Consider the following 17,106-nt stretch of genomic DNA (forward strand, 5'->3'; position numbering starts at 1 on the left):
GGGGGGTCTCCCAAACTCTTGCTGGCTGCCCGGCTGCTCCAGGGCTTCCCCTCGCTCCTCCTGCAGAGCCGCCGGAGCCGGTGCGGGGAGCGCTCGGTGCCGCAGAGCCCCGGCGAGCGCCTCCTCCCCCGCCCGCTGCGACCTTCACACGCCAGACCCCGCCTGGGGACAGGGGGGACAGGGAGTGACAGGAGCCTCCCCACTCATCTACGGCTCCCTGTGCCCCCTGGAACCCCCCGAGCCCCCGCGGCTGGCCGGTCCCCACCCCAGCCCGCCCGGCGGGAGCTGTCCGTGGTGATGGAGCCGCTGATTCCCATTCCCGGATCTCCATTCCCGGATCCCGCTGCCGGTTCCCCGTTCCCGGCCCTACCCTGCTCGGTACCCGGGGCCGGCACCGCGCTCCGCTCTGCCGTGGGCGCTGCGGGAGAGAAAAGAGAGGAAAAGAGGGAGAAGAGCGAAAAGGAATTGAAGAAAGAGGGGAAAGAAGTGAAAGGAAGGAAAGCAAGAGAAGGAAAAAAAAATAAAAGAAAGGGAAGGGAGAAAATAAAGGGAAGAATGGAAAGGAAGGGAAGAAAAAAGGAAGGAAGGAAAGAAAGAAAGGAAGAGGGTGCTGGCCTGGGGAAGGGGGGAGAAGGAAGCAGGGCGAGAGGGAAGGAACACGGGAAAGGGAAGGGGGCAGCAGGGGGGAGAAAGAAGGAAGTAGGGGCAGGGGAGACAAGGGCGGGGTGGGTAGGGAGGAGAAAGGGGAGGCGGGGACAGAGAGCAGGGGCAGCAAGGGGAAGGGGAGCGGGGAGGCGGCAGGGGCCGGGCAGAGCCGGCCGGGACGAGGCGAGGGACGGCGGGGAAGGAAGGGGGAGCCGGGGCGGGGCTCGGGGCGGGCCGGGGGGAGCCGCCCCCCGCACACGTGTGCGGGGCCGCCCCGCAGCCGCCCGGCCGGGCTATAAAAGGGGCGGCGGCGGCCGGAGCAGCCCCGCACCGCCGCCCCCATCACCCCACCATGAGCTACACCATGGAGCCCCTGGGCAACCCCTCGTACCGCCGGGTGACCGAGACCCGGGCCACCTACAGCCGCGCTAGCGCGTCCCCGTCCAGCGGCTTCCGCTCGCAGTCCTGGTCGAGGGGCTCGGGCAGCACCGTGTCCTCCTCCTACAAGCGCCCCAACCTGGGCGGCCCGCGGGCCGCCTACGGCTCCACGGTGCTGAGCTCGGCCGAGAGCCTGGACGTGAGCCAGTCCTCGCTGCTCAACGGCGCGGCCGAGCTCAAGCTGAGCCGCTCCAACGAGAAGGAGCAGCTGCAGGGGCTCAACGACCGCTTCGCCGGCTACATCGAGAAGGTGCATTACCTGGAGCAGCAGAACAAGGAGATCGAGGCGGAGCTGGCGGCGCTGCGGCAGAAACACGCCGGGCGGGCGCAGCTGAGCGACGCCTACGAGCAGGAGCTGCGGGAGCTGCGCGGGGCGCTGGAGCAGGTGAGCCACGAGAAGGCGCAGATCCAGCTGGACTCGGAGCACATCGAGGAGGACATCCAGCGCCTGCGGGAGCGCTTCGAGGATGAGGCGCGGCTCCGCGACGAGACGGAGGCGACGATCCGCGCCCTGCGCAAGGAGATGGAGGAGGCCTCGCTGATGCGAGCCGAGCTGGACAAGAAAGTGCAGTCGCTGCAGGACGAGGTGGCCTTCCTGAGGGGCAACCACGAGGAGGAGGTGGCCGAGCTGCTGGCGCAGCTGCAGGCGTCCCACGCCACCGTGGAGAGGAAGGACTACCTGAAGACAGACCTGACGACGGCGCTGAAGGAAATCCGTGCCCAGCTCGAGTGCCAGTCCGACCACAACATGCACCAGGCCGAGGAGTGGTTCAAGTGCCGCTACGCCAAGCTCACCGAGGCGGCCGAGCAGAACAAGGAGGCGATCCGCTCCGCCAAGGAGGAGATCGCCGAGTACCGCCGCCAGCTCCAGTCCAAGAGCATCGAGCTCGAGTCGGTGCGCGGCACCAAGGAGTCGCTGGAGAGGCAGCTCAGCGACATCGAGGAGCGCCACAATAACGACCTCAGCACCTATCAGGTACCCGGGAGGCGATGCGGGGCTGTCCCAGACCCGGCGGGGAGGCGGGGGGTGCCCGGTGCCGCCTGTGGAAGGAGGAAATGCGAGAGGTGCCCGGTGCCGGCTCCGCAGCGAGGGATGCAGGGATGCGGAGGGCGGGGGAAGGATGCTACGGAGGGCGGTGGGAGCGGGTGGGTCCTGCTCTGATGCCGGCCCTGCCTCCCCGAGCGGTGGGAAGAGTTTCTAAAAGTCCCCTCAGAAAAGTTCTGCCCGCTGTGTCCCCGCGTGAGGCGTTTCTCCGTGTCACAGGGGTTTTCTGCGTCTCCCTTGCAGGACACGATTCACCAGCTGGAAAACGAGCTCAGAGGAACGAAGTGGGAAATGGCTCGTCACTTGAGGGAGTATCAGGACCTCCTCAATGTCAAGATGGCCCTGGACATCGAAATTGCTGCATACAGGTACGGTGGGCTCTTTGCAGACGTGCCTGGAATATTAATAGCGCTGCAGCTGCTGCTGCCTCAGGAAGCTTTGCCACAGCTAAGAAATATCTGCGTGCAGCCAGCACGGGTAAAATGAGAGCTTGGCTAAATCGCTGCAGCCATTAGGCAGCCCAGTGAGAGCCCAGAAGGTCATTAGGGACCAGCTGATGAGGGGCAGAGCTGCCAGCGAGCCCCGTGGGCAGAAGCACAGCGTGACTCAGTGCGGCGGCTCCCGTGCCGCATTCTGTCCTTGGCTGCACGAGCGGGAGATGCAGTGAAAGACGAGGTTATTTTTAATTCCTGCCTGCTTTGCAGATGCCAGGCATGCAGGGCTTGTCACCAGAGTTCCCTTTTATCGCCTGGGAGAGACAGTGAATTTGCTTGATCATGGTTTGAGGCAGCGAGTGCTGATCTGCCTGTCACAAACACTTTTGCTTTTCTTGCTCAACTTTCCTTCAGAGGCATCTGCTCTAATCTGGAGCTGAGCGTTGCTTGCTGTTGCCATCACCTGGCAGGTTCTTTTAGTCTCCTATATCATTTCAGAACTCTCGCTGGAGAGCTCCTGATTTTTCTGGGTCACAGGCTGAGATGAAAAACACTTGAATAGAAGAAAAGTGAAAACAACACAAAAACTCCCTCATCTCCAGATCTGTTGAAATTCCTGAGGTTGTTCAGACACACAGACACCCCGGGGGCTGTAGCTGGCTGCTGCCAAAGTCAGCTGAAGTCTCCAGTTCTCATATTCCCACAAAGAAAAGGTGGATGCCAAATTATTAAATTAGAACATGTTCCCTAACCAGTTGTGACAGGCTCAGACACAATATTTGATTTGGGTCTGTCGGCTGTGTCAAGTTCTGTTTGCCTAAGTCATAATGAATCCTATGAAATTAGTTAGTTTGTCCAAATCCCTGCTGATTTACGCCTTAATGAAGCTTTCTGACAGTAAAGATGAATTTTAACTGATCACTGAAGGTGCCACACTCGCCATAAGCAAAACCAAGCTAAAAAATTCTGAACGTGAGTTTTGCAAAAAAGCAGATTCAAGGAAAGTTGGGGCTGTGAGCAGTGGATGGCCCTGGTCAGTTCCAGCACATTCCACAGCAAACTGGTTCCATCCTGCTGGCAGGGGAATAATACAGCAGGGAAATATTGTACAATCCTGGAATGGTTTGGGCTGGAAGAGACCTTAAAGCCCATCCCAAAGCAGGGACACCTTCCACTATCCCAGGTTGCTCCAAGCCCCATCCAGCCTGGCCTTGGAAACTTCCAAGGATGGGACAGCCACAAATATGCCCATAGCTGTCCCTTATTTTGGTTTTTTTTAACTAATTTTCTTTTTCTCTCTCCTCCTGATTCCTTTAGGAAGCTGCTGGAGGGTGAAGAAACAAGATTCAGTGCCTTCTCTGGAAGCATTACTGGTCCCATATTCACACACAGACAACCATCTGTCACAATAGCGTCCACCAAAATCCAGAAAACAAAAATCGAACCACCAAAGCTGAAGGTCCAGCACAAGTTTGTAGAAGAAATCATTGAAGAGACAAAAGTGGAGGACGAGAAGTCTGAAATGGAAGATGCCCTGGCAGCCATTGCAGAAGAAATGGCAGCCAAGGCACAGCAAGAGGAGCAGGAGGAAGAAAAAGCGGAAGAAGCTGCAGAGGAAGAAGTTTCTGAGAAGGCTCCTGCAGAGCAAGAAGCTGCACCTGAGGAGGAAGAGAAGGAGGAAGAGGAAGTGGAGGAGGAAGAAGAAGCTGCAAAATCTGATGCCGCGGAAGAAGGTGGCTCTGAAAAAGAAGAAATTGAGGAAAAGGAAGAAGGGGAGGAAGCTGAGGAAGAGGAGGAAAAACCTGAGGCCAAGGGCAAAGCTGAAGAGGTACCAGCAAAGGCAGAGAAGGTCAAAACACCTCCCATAAAGTCCCCCCCGAAATCCCCAGTAACAGAGCCGGCCAAGGCCGCCCTGAAGGAAAAAGCTGTAGAAGCAGCCAAGGAGCCGAAGGTGGAGAAAGCAGAGAAGGTGGCCAAGGAGGAGGAGAAAGTGGCGTCTCCAGAGAAACCTGCCACACCAAAGGTGACCTCCCCAGAGAAGGCTGTGACCCCAGAGAAGGCTGTGACCCCAGAGAAGGCTGTGACCCCAGAGAAAGCTGTGGCCCTGGAGAAGCTGGCACCGCCTGAGAAGCCGCGCTCCCCTGAGAAGCCGGCAAGCCCGGAGAAGCCGCGCACTCCTGAGAAGCCCGTGACTCCCGAGAAATCTGTGACTCCCGAGAAATCTGTGACTCCCGAGAAATCTGTGACTCCCGAGAAACCCCGGTCCCCGGAGAAGCCTCCCTCCCCTGGCAAGGATGCCAAGGCTGTGGTGGAGGAGACCATCACTGTCACCAAAGTAACGAAAGTGAGCGCCGAGGCCGAGAAGGAGTCCAGGAAAGAGGACATTGCGGTCAACGGGGAGGTGGAGGAGAAGAAGGAGGAGGAATCCAAAGAGAAGGAGGAGGAGGACAAGGGAGTGGTCACTAATGGCCTCGATGTGAGCCCCGTGGATGACAAGGCTGAGAAAATCGTAGTAACCAAAAAAGTGGAGAAAATCACAGGGGAGGGTGGGGACAGTGGCACCACGTTCATCACAAAATCAGTGACCGTCACTCAGAAGGTGGAGGAGCATGAAGAAAGCTTTGAGGAGAAGCTGGTGTCCACCAAGAAAGTGGAGAAAGTCACTTCACACGCTGTAGTAAAGGAGATTAAAGAGAGCGAATAAAACCAACCATAGCTAAAATTCAAACCAATTCAAGAGCTTGGGTCGGTGCAAAAGGTTAAGCCATAGACAGCTGCAAAATGCATGTGGGTGGCGGCTTCAAAGCAGATCGGGTTCTCTCACGGAGGCTCCAGACACACAGTATTTTACTTTTTTGTGCAATATAGGGAAGGGGGGGGGAATGCATGCAGGCTCAAGATGTACTCCCTCCACAGAGCTTGGGGATCTACAAAAAAAAATACTCCTACTACTAGTGCATGAGATGAAATGTGCAGAGGAAGCTTTTCTGAATTTCCTGAGCTGTTGGAGGGATGTATCTGAGGAACGAGTTCAGATGTATTATGCAAAGAACCAACTGAGCCAAAACCAAACCCAAAACAGTAATAGAGTATTCATGAGAACCAGAACTCTCCTAGCCTTAAAAAAACCAAAAAAATAAAAAAAAAAAGCTACTTATAACTAATTATGTTTACCTCACTGGTGCAATTAGGGTGGACTTTTGCTCCTGGGAGAACCTTGTTGACATGCACAGTATGCAACGTTTTGTTGTTTGATGTAAAACAGTCACAGCAGTTCTTGCTCAATAAAGGTCAATACGAAAATGTGGCTTGTTCTGGTGACTTTTTCCCCAGTTGAAACCCTCCCCTGAGCTGTATGCTCACTCCTGAATGGGAATGAAGTTGAGTGGGTTGAAAACTGCTGGAGGTTTTTTTTCCCCTTAGTGTTCTCATTTGTCTAGGAGCTGGACTTTGATGGTGCTTGGGGATCCCATCCAGCTCAGGATGTTCTGTGGCTTGGGAATTGGATACGATGGACAAATTTCCTCTACCAACACAAAGGCTGGATTAAGAAGATAAGAGCTTTATCCCAAAATTTCTAGAGGAAAGAGGAATCCATTGAACACCTCTGCCTGGCCTTGAGGTGCTTAGAGGGGTTGCAATTGATTTCTTTTTTAGGAAGAGGATGGTCTCTAAACCCTCAGTCCTGCTCATGTTGAGCCAAAAAAATGTTAAAACCTGCTGTAAGTATGGTTTTCCTCCTTACACCCCAACATCCACACATAGAGAGTCAAATTCCAAATAATTCCTTGATTTTCCTGCTGGAGAGAGGCTGTATGAACCACAGCTGGGTGTGGCACCAGCTTGTCACTGAATTGAGCAAAATCCCACTAAGGGAACTCAACCAAGCCACCACGAGGTCCTCAAAATGGTTCTGGTTATTTTACCCCCTCTTGCTTTAATTGTATGGGAACCTCCTTATTAACTCTCTGGCTCCAATGATCCAAAAAATCCAATGTGCCTCTAAACACAAAATTTGAAAATTAAAAATTAGCCCACGGGTTTTAAACCCAACACTTTCTAATTTCCAGCAGCCAAGGTTGGCTCTGTAAAGGGCAAAGCCAATCGAAAATTGCTCTACGTGGAAAAATAAATGGAGACAAATGAAACAAAAGGAAGAAGATAAAAGCCCCAACTCCAATGTGGGAATTAATTGGTCATTTTGGCATTAATTTTGTGTTTATTTCTCATTTTGAAAGGAAAATGGAGATTGTAGTTGCTGCCCCACCTCCCGTAACTCACAAAGAAATGTAAATAATTTTCAACCCTGGATTCAGGTCATGGACTGAATCTGTTCTGAAATCTGTTGCCTAATTGAGGGTCTGATCAAAATCTAGGATTTCCATGTGCTTTCAATTCTTTGCCCCATCAATAATTGAAGATCAAGGAGTTTTTAATTGAAAGGGCTCAGCGTGTCCTTCACTGGAGAAATGGTGGAGAGTCCACAGCAGATAAGGCTTTCAAATAAATCTGGGTGTCTTTGTGGAGCCAACCAAAGGATGTTTCTCCTGCTGCTATCAATAATGGGAATCTGTGCTTCTCAGCTTGGCTGCTGAGTGACGTTTAATTAAAGCAGAATTAAAAAATTACACGGCAGCTTCTCCGTGGTCATGTGTGGGTGTGACACAAAAATAACTTTACCTTTAGAAATAAGGAGTTCAGCACTCCCCTATTTTTGGTATCTGCACCAAACTGGGTTAAAACACAAGGTGCACAGAGAATTGAAAGTGTTTTCCCTTTGGATTTAAACAAAATTTTCAAGAGAACACCACGACTAAACCAGCGACCAATATTTAATGTGGAATTATGTGTGTGCTTCCAGGTAAGTTCTAGAAGCCACTAAAATGTCCCAAACTGCAAAACCCCTCCCTCAGAACTGAAATTTAGGAATCTTCAGCAAGGAGAGGAAGGGTCACCTTGCACCGTGGATTCAATGCTGGTGTCTGCAAGAGCCTTGGGAACGTTTAATGTGTGCAGGTGGGATCCCAGCCCAGCTATTTTTCATTCTGGGATTCCTTTCCAGCTTCTTTCTCTTCAGTCCTGGTAGGACACAGCTCCAGGGACCCCCAAAATCGTGATTTGGGTGGGTTTGTTCCTGCTTGCAGTCGGGGAGTCCAGGATTGCAGCTGGACCAAGCCCAGGGTGCATGCATTCCCTGGATGGCTTTGGGAGGCAAACTCTTGGCATGATGTGTTTCACAACATCCTCACTTCCCCCATTACCCTCCCAAAATATCTCACAGTTTGTTCTTATCATCCACAACTGTATTTCCACCCCTGCTCTAAAACACTGGATTTGTGAATTTAGCCCATTTCCCACTGCAGATGTTCCCAGAAAATCCTAAGAGGAACAAGCAAGTGGTTAACACATTTCTAAATGTTTATAAATCTGTAAGAACTGATTAATATTTAATGGTGCCAAGAGGTTTTGTCTACTGACATCTGCAATCAAACAGTTTCAAAAGAGATCACAATTCCCGGGCAGAGAAGCATAAATAGGATGTTATTTGCCTGTTCTGCACCAATTACTCTTCCAGACTGCACAGAAACAGTGAAGGGAATAATTATTTTCAGACAGAGAAGTTCATTAAACAATAAAAAAAAAAATCCATGAAGGGAAAAATAATAATTAAAGGAATTTACAATGAAGACTTCTGCATTTTTTAAGGTGGGATATTCAGACCACTGTGACTTCAGGAGCTGGAGGGCTCTAAACCAGGTTCTTTTTCCTGTGCTAGGTTGTGGAGATGCCACAGTTATTTTACAGCATCCCAGAACAAAACTCCAGGTGGGAACAAACTGGGAAGCATTACAAAACACAAATAAGATGCATTTGTCAGGGAGCTGAGTCAGGCACCAGAATTTTCTCCAGTCATCAGGGCTTGTGCTCTCCCCATTCACATGTGGGCTTTATTCCTGCTTTCTCACCATTAAAGTCTCCTTAACTAATATGGGAAGGCAGCAAATGATGATTTGTTAATTATTTAGTTATTAGAAGGTGATATTCTGGGACGTGGAGGTTCTGTACAGGTGATCCCCTTGCTGAGGGGAGGGGGTGTGTGTGCATCTCAGGGAGAGCATCCAGCACCTCCCTGGGTGCTCCCTGGGGTGAGATCTCAGCCTGAGCCAGACCCAAAGAGCAGGAAAAGCCCCCAGGACCCTTCTGGCTTGGCAGAGGTGAAGCTGCTGCTGCAGCTGCAACTCTGCTGAAAGTTCCTCCCAAGCCTCCCTCTGCCAGCTCGTACTGCATTGCGTCAAAAGCAGCGCCTGCATTTCCCAAGGTGAGGTGAGTGCTGGCAGCAGGATCCATCCCACAGCCCTGGGAGCAGCTGGGAACCCGTGAACCCAAAATCCAGCCCAGGCTTCCCCCCAGCAGCCTGGGCAGCAGGGCTGGGGGCCCCAGCAGGTGCTCGCTGCAGAGTCAGCCCTGCTGCAGCTCCTGCTGGGGCTGACTCAGCCCTGCGGAGCTGCAATGCATTAAAAATAACCGAGGGAGCAGGGATCAGCCTGGGAACGGCAGCAGGAGAGAGAGGAGAGCTGCTGGAGCTCTGCAGGTGCTGCTCTGGAGCAGCACTGGCTGCACAGGGAGCTTTGCTTCCCAAAACAGAGAGGGATGCAAAGGGCTGAGAGAAGGAGTTTGTCAGCAAGAAAAAGTTGTGAAAGAAGACAAAAATTTGGGTTTTGAAGAGTTAAAGGAGGTCAGAGTGCTTGGAGAAAGGCAGGATTTGATATATCATGGAATGGTTTGGGTTGTAAGGGACCTCAAAGCTCATCCAGTGCTGCCCCTGCCATGGTCAGGGACACTTCCCACTGTCCCAGGGTGCTCCAAACCCCATCCAACCTGGCCTTGGGCACTTCCAGGGATTCAGGAGCAGCCACAGCTTCTCTGGGAATTCTATCCCTGCCTCTCAAGATCCTCTAAACACAGAATTCCTTCCCAATATCCCATCTAAACCTCCTCCCTGTCAGTTTGAAGCGGTTCCCCCTCGTCCTGCCCCTCCACCCCTGGTCAGTGCTCTCTCCAGCCCAGCTCTCCAGCTCTGCTCTACCTTTAATGGTCCTGATGGGCTCTGGCCAGGGCTGGAAAAGGACTTTTGTCTGCAGGAGCAGCCCCTCTGTCCCAGGCTGGCCAGGCACCCTTCCTGCTGGAGCAGCCGGGCAGCTCCCCAGAGGCAGCGCTCGTTTCTGAGAACCAGCTCTCATTTCTTATCTCTGAGCAGCAGCCCCAACAGTCTGCGAGGGGAAGCTGGAGCTGGCACACCCCGGAGCAGCTCCCCTCCATCCCCCAACAGCTCTGAAAGCTCTCTGTAGAGAGCACTGCAAGCTCCCCCAGCTCTCCCTGCCACTGCCCTGGAGAGGGAAAAGGAATTCTGCTCTGTAACAACTGCTCATCATTGACACGGGGAGAAAAAGCTCCCATTAAAAGCAGGAGGGAAATGTGGAAAGAAGTATTTCAAGAGGTGCCGTCGAAGGAAGTGAAAATTATTTTACTTGTTTTCCTTCTGGTTCTCAAAAGCATCAAAATCCCAGGACAGAAGGGAAAAAAAGATTGGAGATGCTATTGAGACTCTGTGAGCTACTGGAATTACTGCTTTTCTGAGTGGTTTCACCAAGCTTCTTTTTCTTTCTCCTGCTGCTTGGGAATGTGGAAGAAAAGAATAATTTAAAGTGCTTACTTCATTCATCATAATCTTTTTTATCACGCTTTAAACACTGAAAAGGGAAATGCTTTTGGTACCCCCCTAAAACTTGTATAAAAAAGAGATTTCCTTCCTCTCTGAACAAAGCCGTTGAGGAGAACACAAATCAACTGATGACACATCATTGACACATCATCAGTGCATAAAATCAAGTTACCCCGCAATCCTGTGCAAAAATTCACCCGGACAAATCTTTCTGTAAAGTTTAGTGCAGCCACTAATGCCTATTTGAACTCAAATTTCCGTGGGTTTATTTTATTGAAACTGGATTAATTTGCAGCATTGGCCCAGTGCTTGCCCTTTACAAGGTTTAATTTTACATATCAGCTTTAGGTAATTGAACACTGCCAGGCTCGGAACACAGGACACTGCTTGTGCAATCACCAGGCTGTGCTGCTATTGAGATGCTCCTTTTTTTATACATTTTTTAAGCTTTAAAAGGCCCTGGGAAGTTCTCAGAAGGAAATGAGTCTCTCCAGCCCAGAGAAGGTTGAGTTCAGACAGCACCTGGGGGAGGCAGCTCCTTCCCCCACACCATCCATCCTTCTAACTGCTCAGCATGGTTTGAGTTTAATGTTATTTTGGAAGATATTCTTTGCTCCAAGCCTCACCTGCACCCTCAGTTGTTCTTCCCTCTCCCCACTGACCCCCCAGACACCAAACAACCTCTGCCACAATTTAACAGCCACATTTGCTTCTCCCCTCTGCATTGGTTTGATGAAATTCCTGTTTTTCAGAAGGGAGCTGGTGCTTGTTGCACCCTCAGCCAGTGAGACCCATGCCAGCCGCCACCACACCCCAGGGTATTTTTATAAAATGTGTTAAACTTTACACCCCCAAGAGATTTTTCCCACTTCTCATTCACAGGACGAGTGGAACAAACCCCTTTATCTACCTTTTAAGGGCATCAGTGACACAGGACAAGCACGAGGAATCTGTGTAAGCATTTCTGAACTTTATTGACTGCTTTATTGCACGTACTTAATGAAGCCTCCATCATTTCCCCCACCCACCGTTTCCAGAATTATTGTAAATGCAAGTTAAAGGTAACCTTTCATTCCCACCACTTATTTCCCCCCCTCCCCATTTTTAAATGTTAAGATTCTGGGTCACCCAGGGAAGACAAAAGCCCTGAACTCATACGTGGAACCATGCGGCACTCGGGGAGCAAGCCTTGGGTGCTCTGCAAGCAAACTCAGACTCTGCACAGGGAGAAACATCATAATCATGAACTGGAACCTCAGTGGTCACTGAATTAAATAGGTGAGACTGCAGCTGGAGCTCAGTCAGTCGCTTCTGATGGAGAGCTGCCCTCAGATCAAGCCTTCTTCTTGCCTTCGCTCTCTTCTTTTCCTGCCACTTCTTTCTCTTCCTTCTCCTCCTCACCAGCTTCCTCAGCAGCTTCCTGGGACTCCTCCCCTTCTTCTGCTGCTGTTTCTTCCCCTTCTCCTTCCTCTTCCTCACCCTCTTTGGCTTCTTCTGATTCCTCCTTAGCACCTTTGAAGGACAGAAAGGTATTTCACATCCAGGTACAATTCCTGATCCCAGTTCAGTGGGAATCCCCTCCAACCCCAGGCATTCTGGCCAGCTACAGAAAAACTGCACAACCAATTTTTCCTGGATTTCAGGGGGAGTGAAACACTTCATAAATCATGACCTTGAAAAATACCAGTTCTGGATTCAGTGCTTAAAGCCTTATCCAAAGACTTGAATTATCTTTCACTGCTCTCCAATTGGCTCTTTAGCTGTAATTTCACTGTAATTAAACTTTACATTAATGAACCCCTCATAGTTCAGTGGCCACCAATGTCTTGCAGAGAAGCGATGTTGCCCTGCACTGAACCCAGTAATTCCAGCCCCACACATCAGCTGATGTTCCCTTTATCTCAGGCTGCTCCCTGGGAATTCATATTTAGCTCAGGATGTCCTTGATCCTTCTTTTTGAGGATGTCTGTAACATCAGAACATTATCATTGGGGTTTTTGGAAACCTATAATCTGCCCGATTTGACCACTTGACCTTATCTTCCATTCAATATTCAGACTTTCCATGGGCTTAACCCCACCATCCTTTGGCTCATGGGAGTAGAAAAGGAAAGAGCTTTAATCATTAGATTTAATCACTGGGATTTTTGGAGTTTATCCTATAGGAGCAGGGTGCAGCATGAATTAAAGGGATCTAAAAGTAACTCTTAAATACCTTCCTCCTCTTCTTCAGCCTCTTCTCCTGCTTCTTCCTCGCCTTCCTCTTTCTCTTCCTCCTCACCCTCTTCTGCAGGAGCTGCCTTGGCTTCTCCTGCTTTAGCAGCCTCGATGGTTTCCTCGATTTCAATCTGCTCCTCCTGGACGTGGCTGGAGTAGTAGGTGGGGAAGGAGCGGGCGGTCATCAGGTACGAGCTGGACTGGAGGCCGCTGTAGGCGGACCTGCCGAAGGTGGGGGCACTCTGGCTGTAGCCACTGGTGATGCTGCCCACACTGGTGAAGCTCAGCCGGGTCTCCTCCCCTTCCAGCAATTTCCTAGCAGGGAGAATATAAAAGCAAGGAGAGAGGAGTTGGTTGTGCTGCAGCAGGACTCGGCATCATGAGCCCTGCAGACTGCACGTGTGGTTATTCGTTAAGGGCTCCTTTCACACTATGCACCACTGCTACACTATTTCCTTGGAATAATTCCTTCAGATGCATCCACTGTGGGTGAATTAACACTTTTCCTTGTTGGAAGGAACAGGAAAACCTCTCTAGACCCAGGTCCTTCTGGCAGGTGAAGCTAGAGGTGTATTTTGCCACCTTCGCACAGCCCAGTGTGGCTGGAACAATTTGCTACTGAGCTGGCAGACAAGTTTTGGAGCTGCTCTCCCAGTATTCCCCCTTGTGGCTCCCACAGAAATTCTGTTCTAGCATTGAAATCTCTCAGTATCTGAGACAAAACATCACAGTGATTTAGCAGCAATTCTACTGGAAAATATTTACTTTGTAGATTTGCAAATTAGGAAAAAAAATAATCCCTGTTCTTGAGGGATTTCCCATTTTGAGAATGAGCCGTTGGTATTGAAGAATTCCAGTGATATAAAATCTCTTCTCTAAGTACAGAACAAGTATTTTTATCTGTAAGGATGGAGAACTGAGATAATTTATTGCCAAGCTAAAAATTCTGTGTGCACATAGAGAGGAGCTGATTAAACTCTGCCACAAATCTATAAAATTTTCTGCTGAGGGAATGATAAATAACCTGAATTCTCCTGGAGAATGGAAACTGCTCTGAGTTCTAGCTCATTAGAACATCCCCCACCATACCTATAAGCTGCAATTTCGATGTCCAGGGCCATTTTCACATTGAGCAGGTCCTGATATTCCTTCAAGTACCGAGCCATCTCGCTCTTTGTGGTTCTCAGCTCATTCTCCAATTTGTTGATTGTATCCTGTTGGATGGAATTGACAGCATAAAATTCTGTTCTCTCGAGTCTAGCAATAATCACAAGGAATTTTTCCAACCCTTTTAACTTAATCTTGCTCTAGCAGACAGACATTGCACAGCTCCCACTCCACCTTCAGCCAAAAAAGCATCATTTAACACCTTCCTGGCAGATTTTCTACTCTACATTATTCCAGCCCAATTCAACACACAGAACTCAATTTTCTGGTACCCAAGTGCTAAAGCATCTGTAAAATTTGCATATTGTTTCATTTGGATTTTGGCCTTTTAAGAGCTTTTTCTAATTTTAGCTTAGGGATATCCACTGATGATCTTTGCAGGTCCCTTCCAACTTGGGATATTCTATGATTCCGTGATTTTTTGGGACAGTATAATTCAGGCTGTATCAGTACATGGACACATGATATTGGGATTTTTCAGGGGCATTTTGCATTCTTATTTTATAACACCTCACACTTTAGATAAGCAGTACCAGAAGCAAAGTCCCCACCTCTGGGATGATTTTGGTAATTCAGATCCTGATTTGTCTCTGTATTTCCACACCACATCCTGCTTTATAGCTCTGTGGCATTCGGCACTGTGATTTTAGGATGCCTTTTCTGCAACACGGGCACAGCACAAACCAGGAGCGATGCCCCAGACAACCCCCCCTGCAAACCTGATCCCCTCTTCTGTGAGACTCTGCAGACCCCAACTCCCATCACCCGCAGAGCCCAGAAAACGCTGAAACCCCTCACCTGCAGAACCCTTCAAACCCCAACATCCATCCCATCACCCGCAGAGCCCAGAAAACGCTGAAACCCCTCACCTGCAGAACCCTGTAAAACCTGACCCCTGTCACCTGCAGAGCCCTTCAACCCCCACCACCCCCGCATTTTCAGAGCCCTTCAAAACCCAACTTCTCCTGCCCTGCACATCCCATCACCCCCTCCCCTGAGGGACCCCTCCAGCCCCCACCTGCAGCGCGGAGATATCCGCACTCTGCTTCTCTTCCAGCTCCTGCAGCTGCTTCTCCAGCGCCTCGTTCATGCCGCGGGTGGCCTCGATCTCCAGCGTCTTGGCCTTGAGCAGGCGGCGGCTCTCGGACACCTCGTCCTTGGCGGCGCGCACGGCGTCCGTGTTCTTGGCCGCGCTCTCGCTGAGGACGGTGAAGCGGCTGCGGAACCACTCCTCGGCGTTCTGCATGTTGCGTGCCGCCAGCTTCTCGTACTGAGCGCGGATGTCTCGCAGCGCTGCCGACAGGTCGGGCTTGGCCGACACGTCCATCTCCACGGACAGGTGAGCGTACTGGATCTGCGCCTGCAGCTCGGCCAGCTCCTCCTCGTGCACCTTCTTGAGGAAGGCCAGCTCGTCCAGCAGGCTGTCCACGCGTTTCTCCAGCTCCGCCCGCGCCAGCGCCGCCTCGTCCGCGCCCTTGCGCACCTCGAGCAGCCGCGCCTCGGCGTCCTCTCGGCTCAGCACCTCCTCCTCGTAGCGCGCCTGGAGCCCCCGCAGCGTCTCCTCCAGACTCTCCCGCTCGCCCTGCAGCGCCTGCTTCTCGCTCGTCGCCTCCTCCGCGGCCAAGCGCAGCTCGCGGATCTCCTGCTCGTACAGCGCGCGGAAGCGGGAGGGCTCGGCGTGTTTCTGCCGCAGCACCAGCAGCTCGGCCTCCAGCACCTTGTTCTGCTGCTCCAGCTCGTGGACGCGCTCGATGAAGCAGGCGAAGCGGTCGTTGAGGTCCTGCAGCTGCGCTCGCTCCTGGCTGCGGATGGACTTGAGGTCGTTGCTGATGGCGGCTACCTGGCTCAGGTCCAGGCTGTCCACGGAATGCAGCAGCGAGCCCGAGGCGCTGGAGGTGGCGTAGCTGCGGCGCACGGACACGGAGGACACGGGCGCGGACAGGCTGGAGTACGCGGAGCGCGCCGAGCCGAAGCCGCCGCTGCTGCGCACCGACACATGGATGCGCGGACTGTCCGCGTAGCGCCGCTTGTAGGACGGGAAGAACGGGTCGTAGCCGTACGAGCTCATGGCTGCGGGTACTCCAGCGGCTGCTCTGCGGTGGGTGCCGCCCGCACCCCGATATTTATGGGCGGGGAGGGCGGGCGGAGCGGCCTCCGGGCGGGGACGGGGCGGGGCGCGACGACATCGCCGCGGGGAGGTGATGCCCGGAGTGGTCCATTGCCTCCCTGCTGTAATGCCCTGAGAGGCACGGGCTGGAGCTCGCCCCGGTGATGCCTGGACAGCTCCGGCCATCACGACAGTGAGGGAATGCCTGGACAGCTCCGGCCATCACGACAGTGAGGGAATGCCTGGACAGCTCCGGCCATCACGACAGTGAAAGGATGCCTGGACAGCTCCGAGCATCCCTGCGGGAGTGGGGGGCTGTGACCGGTCCGCTCTGGAGCGGCCCCGGCTCGGCTCCCCCTCATCGTCTCAGCTCTCCTTGGGCACAGCCTCGAACCCTCCTGCGGCATCTCTCGGCTCCCCCTCAGGCTCCCCTCTGGCCCTTTCAGATCCAGCTCCTCTCAGGTCTATCTGCACCCCCAACCCGCCCAGGCTGTGTTTAATACCCAGCTCTGCTTCTCCACAGCTGCCCTGGCAGAAGGTTCGGAATGTGCTGCAAGCCCCAGGTTGTGGCTGAGGTTGCCTCGGTGAGGTTGGGGGACACCCAGCCATGGCTGCAGCTCAGCACCCTCAGACATGTATAAATAGCATATTTTTTTTGCCTCCAGTTTGCAGTTTTCACAAGGCATGAGAGCTCTCTGAGCCCCTGCATCCTCCCCACATCCTTTGTAACAAATGGCCCCTAATAACCAGGAAATTCTAGGATCATGGGACCCTGTAATGTTTTGGGTTGGGAGGCACCTTCAAGCCCATCCAGTGCCACCCCTGCCATGGGCAGGGACACCTCCCACTGTCCCAGGGTGCCCCAAACCCCGTCCAGCCTGGCCTGGGGCACTTCAGAGGAAGCCTGGCAGTGATGTTTGTCCTTTCATTACACGAAAGCAGAAGCAGACACAGGGCGGTTCTCAGTCTGGGCGGAACACAGTTACCTGCTTCCTTGAGATTCCCTGGAGCCAAGTCTGTCTGAGACATGGATCACAGGGACAGGATATTTATCCTTGTCTAATCTGGCTAATACAGAGATTAAATTGGACAGCTGCATTGCAGCTACCTCTGGGCTAGGCTATTACCACTGGTTGGTTAGAACAAAGCAGTATTTATGTAGTAGAGATTTATCAGACGTAAATTAGAGATGTGTTGAGCACAGACTACATGGGAGGCTCAAAAAGACAATGAGAATTTGCTTCTTGGAGTCAGGAGGGCAAATATATCACAAAACAGACTCTTCAGAGTTTTCTCAAGGAAGGAATGAAAGCCAGCACAGACTGGGGGAC

General features: G+C 52.1%; 2 protein-coding genes across 2 annotated transcripts; one reads left to right on the plus strand and one right to left on the minus strand.

Moving 5' to 3' along the window:
• The first annotated feature begins 976 nt into the window (after positions 1 to 976).
• NEFM (neurofilament medium chain) lies at positions 977 to 5,865 on the plus strand. Its single transcript, XM_058859262.1, has 3 exons — positions 977 to 2,059; positions 2,372 to 2,496; positions 3,880 to 5,865. The coding sequence occupies exons 1-3, from the start codon at positions 998 to 1,000 to the stop codon at positions 5,264 to 5,266; spliced, it is 2,574 nt and encodes an 857-aa protein (XP_058715245.1). The 5' UTR covers positions 977 to 997; the 3' UTR covers positions 5,267 to 5,865.
• A 5,372-nt stretch (positions 5,866 to 11,237) lies between these two features.
• Positions 11,238 to 15,764, minus strand: NEFL (neurofilament light chain). The gene is made up of 4 exons (XM_058859400.1): positions 14,687 to 15,764; positions 13,591 to 13,715; positions 12,500 to 12,816; positions 11,238 to 11,797 (listed from the first exon to the last, which is right to left on the minus strand). The coding sequence occupies exons 1-4, from the start codon at positions 15,734 to 15,736 to the stop codon at positions 11,619 to 11,621; spliced, it is 1,671 nt and encodes a 556-aa protein (XP_058715383.1). The 5' UTR covers positions 15,737 to 15,764; the 3' UTR covers positions 11,238 to 11,618.
• Between the last annotated feature and the right edge of the window lie 1,342 nt (positions 15,765 to 17,106).

The sequence above is a fragment of the Poecile atricapillus genome, chromosome 29 (genome assembly GCF_030490865.1).
Source record: "Poecile atricapillus isolate bPoeAtr1 chromosome 29, bPoeAtr1.hap1, whole genome shotgun sequence".
Classification (NCBI taxonomy): domain Eukaryota; kingdom Metazoa; phylum Chordata; class Aves; order Passeriformes; family Paridae; genus Poecile; species Poecile atricapillus.

Coding starts and splice junctions, on each gene's coding strand:
- NEFM (XM_058859262.1), top strand. CDS start 998: ATGAGCTACACCATGGAGCCCCTGGGCAACCCCTCGTACCGCCGGGTG. Junction 2,060..2,371: donor ACGACCTCAGCACCTATCAG/GTACCCGGGAGG, acceptor TCTCCCTTGCAG/GACACGATTCACCAGCTGGA. Junction 2,497..3,879: donor ATCGAAATTGCTGCATACAG/GTACGGTGGGCT, acceptor TGATTCCTTTAG/GAAGCTGCTGGAGGGTGAAG.
- NEFL (XM_058859400.1), bottom strand. CDS start 15,736: ATGAGCTCGTACGGCTACGACCCGTTCTTCCCGTCCTACAAGCGGCGC. Junction 13,716..14,686: donor CGGATATCTCCGCGCTGCAG/GTGGGGGCTGGA, acceptor TCCATCCAACAG/GATACAATCAACAAATTGGA. Junction 11,798..12,499: donor GGCTGAAGAAGAGGAGGAAG/GTATTTAAGAGT, acceptor TGTCCTTCAAAG/GTGCTAAGGAGGAATCAGAA.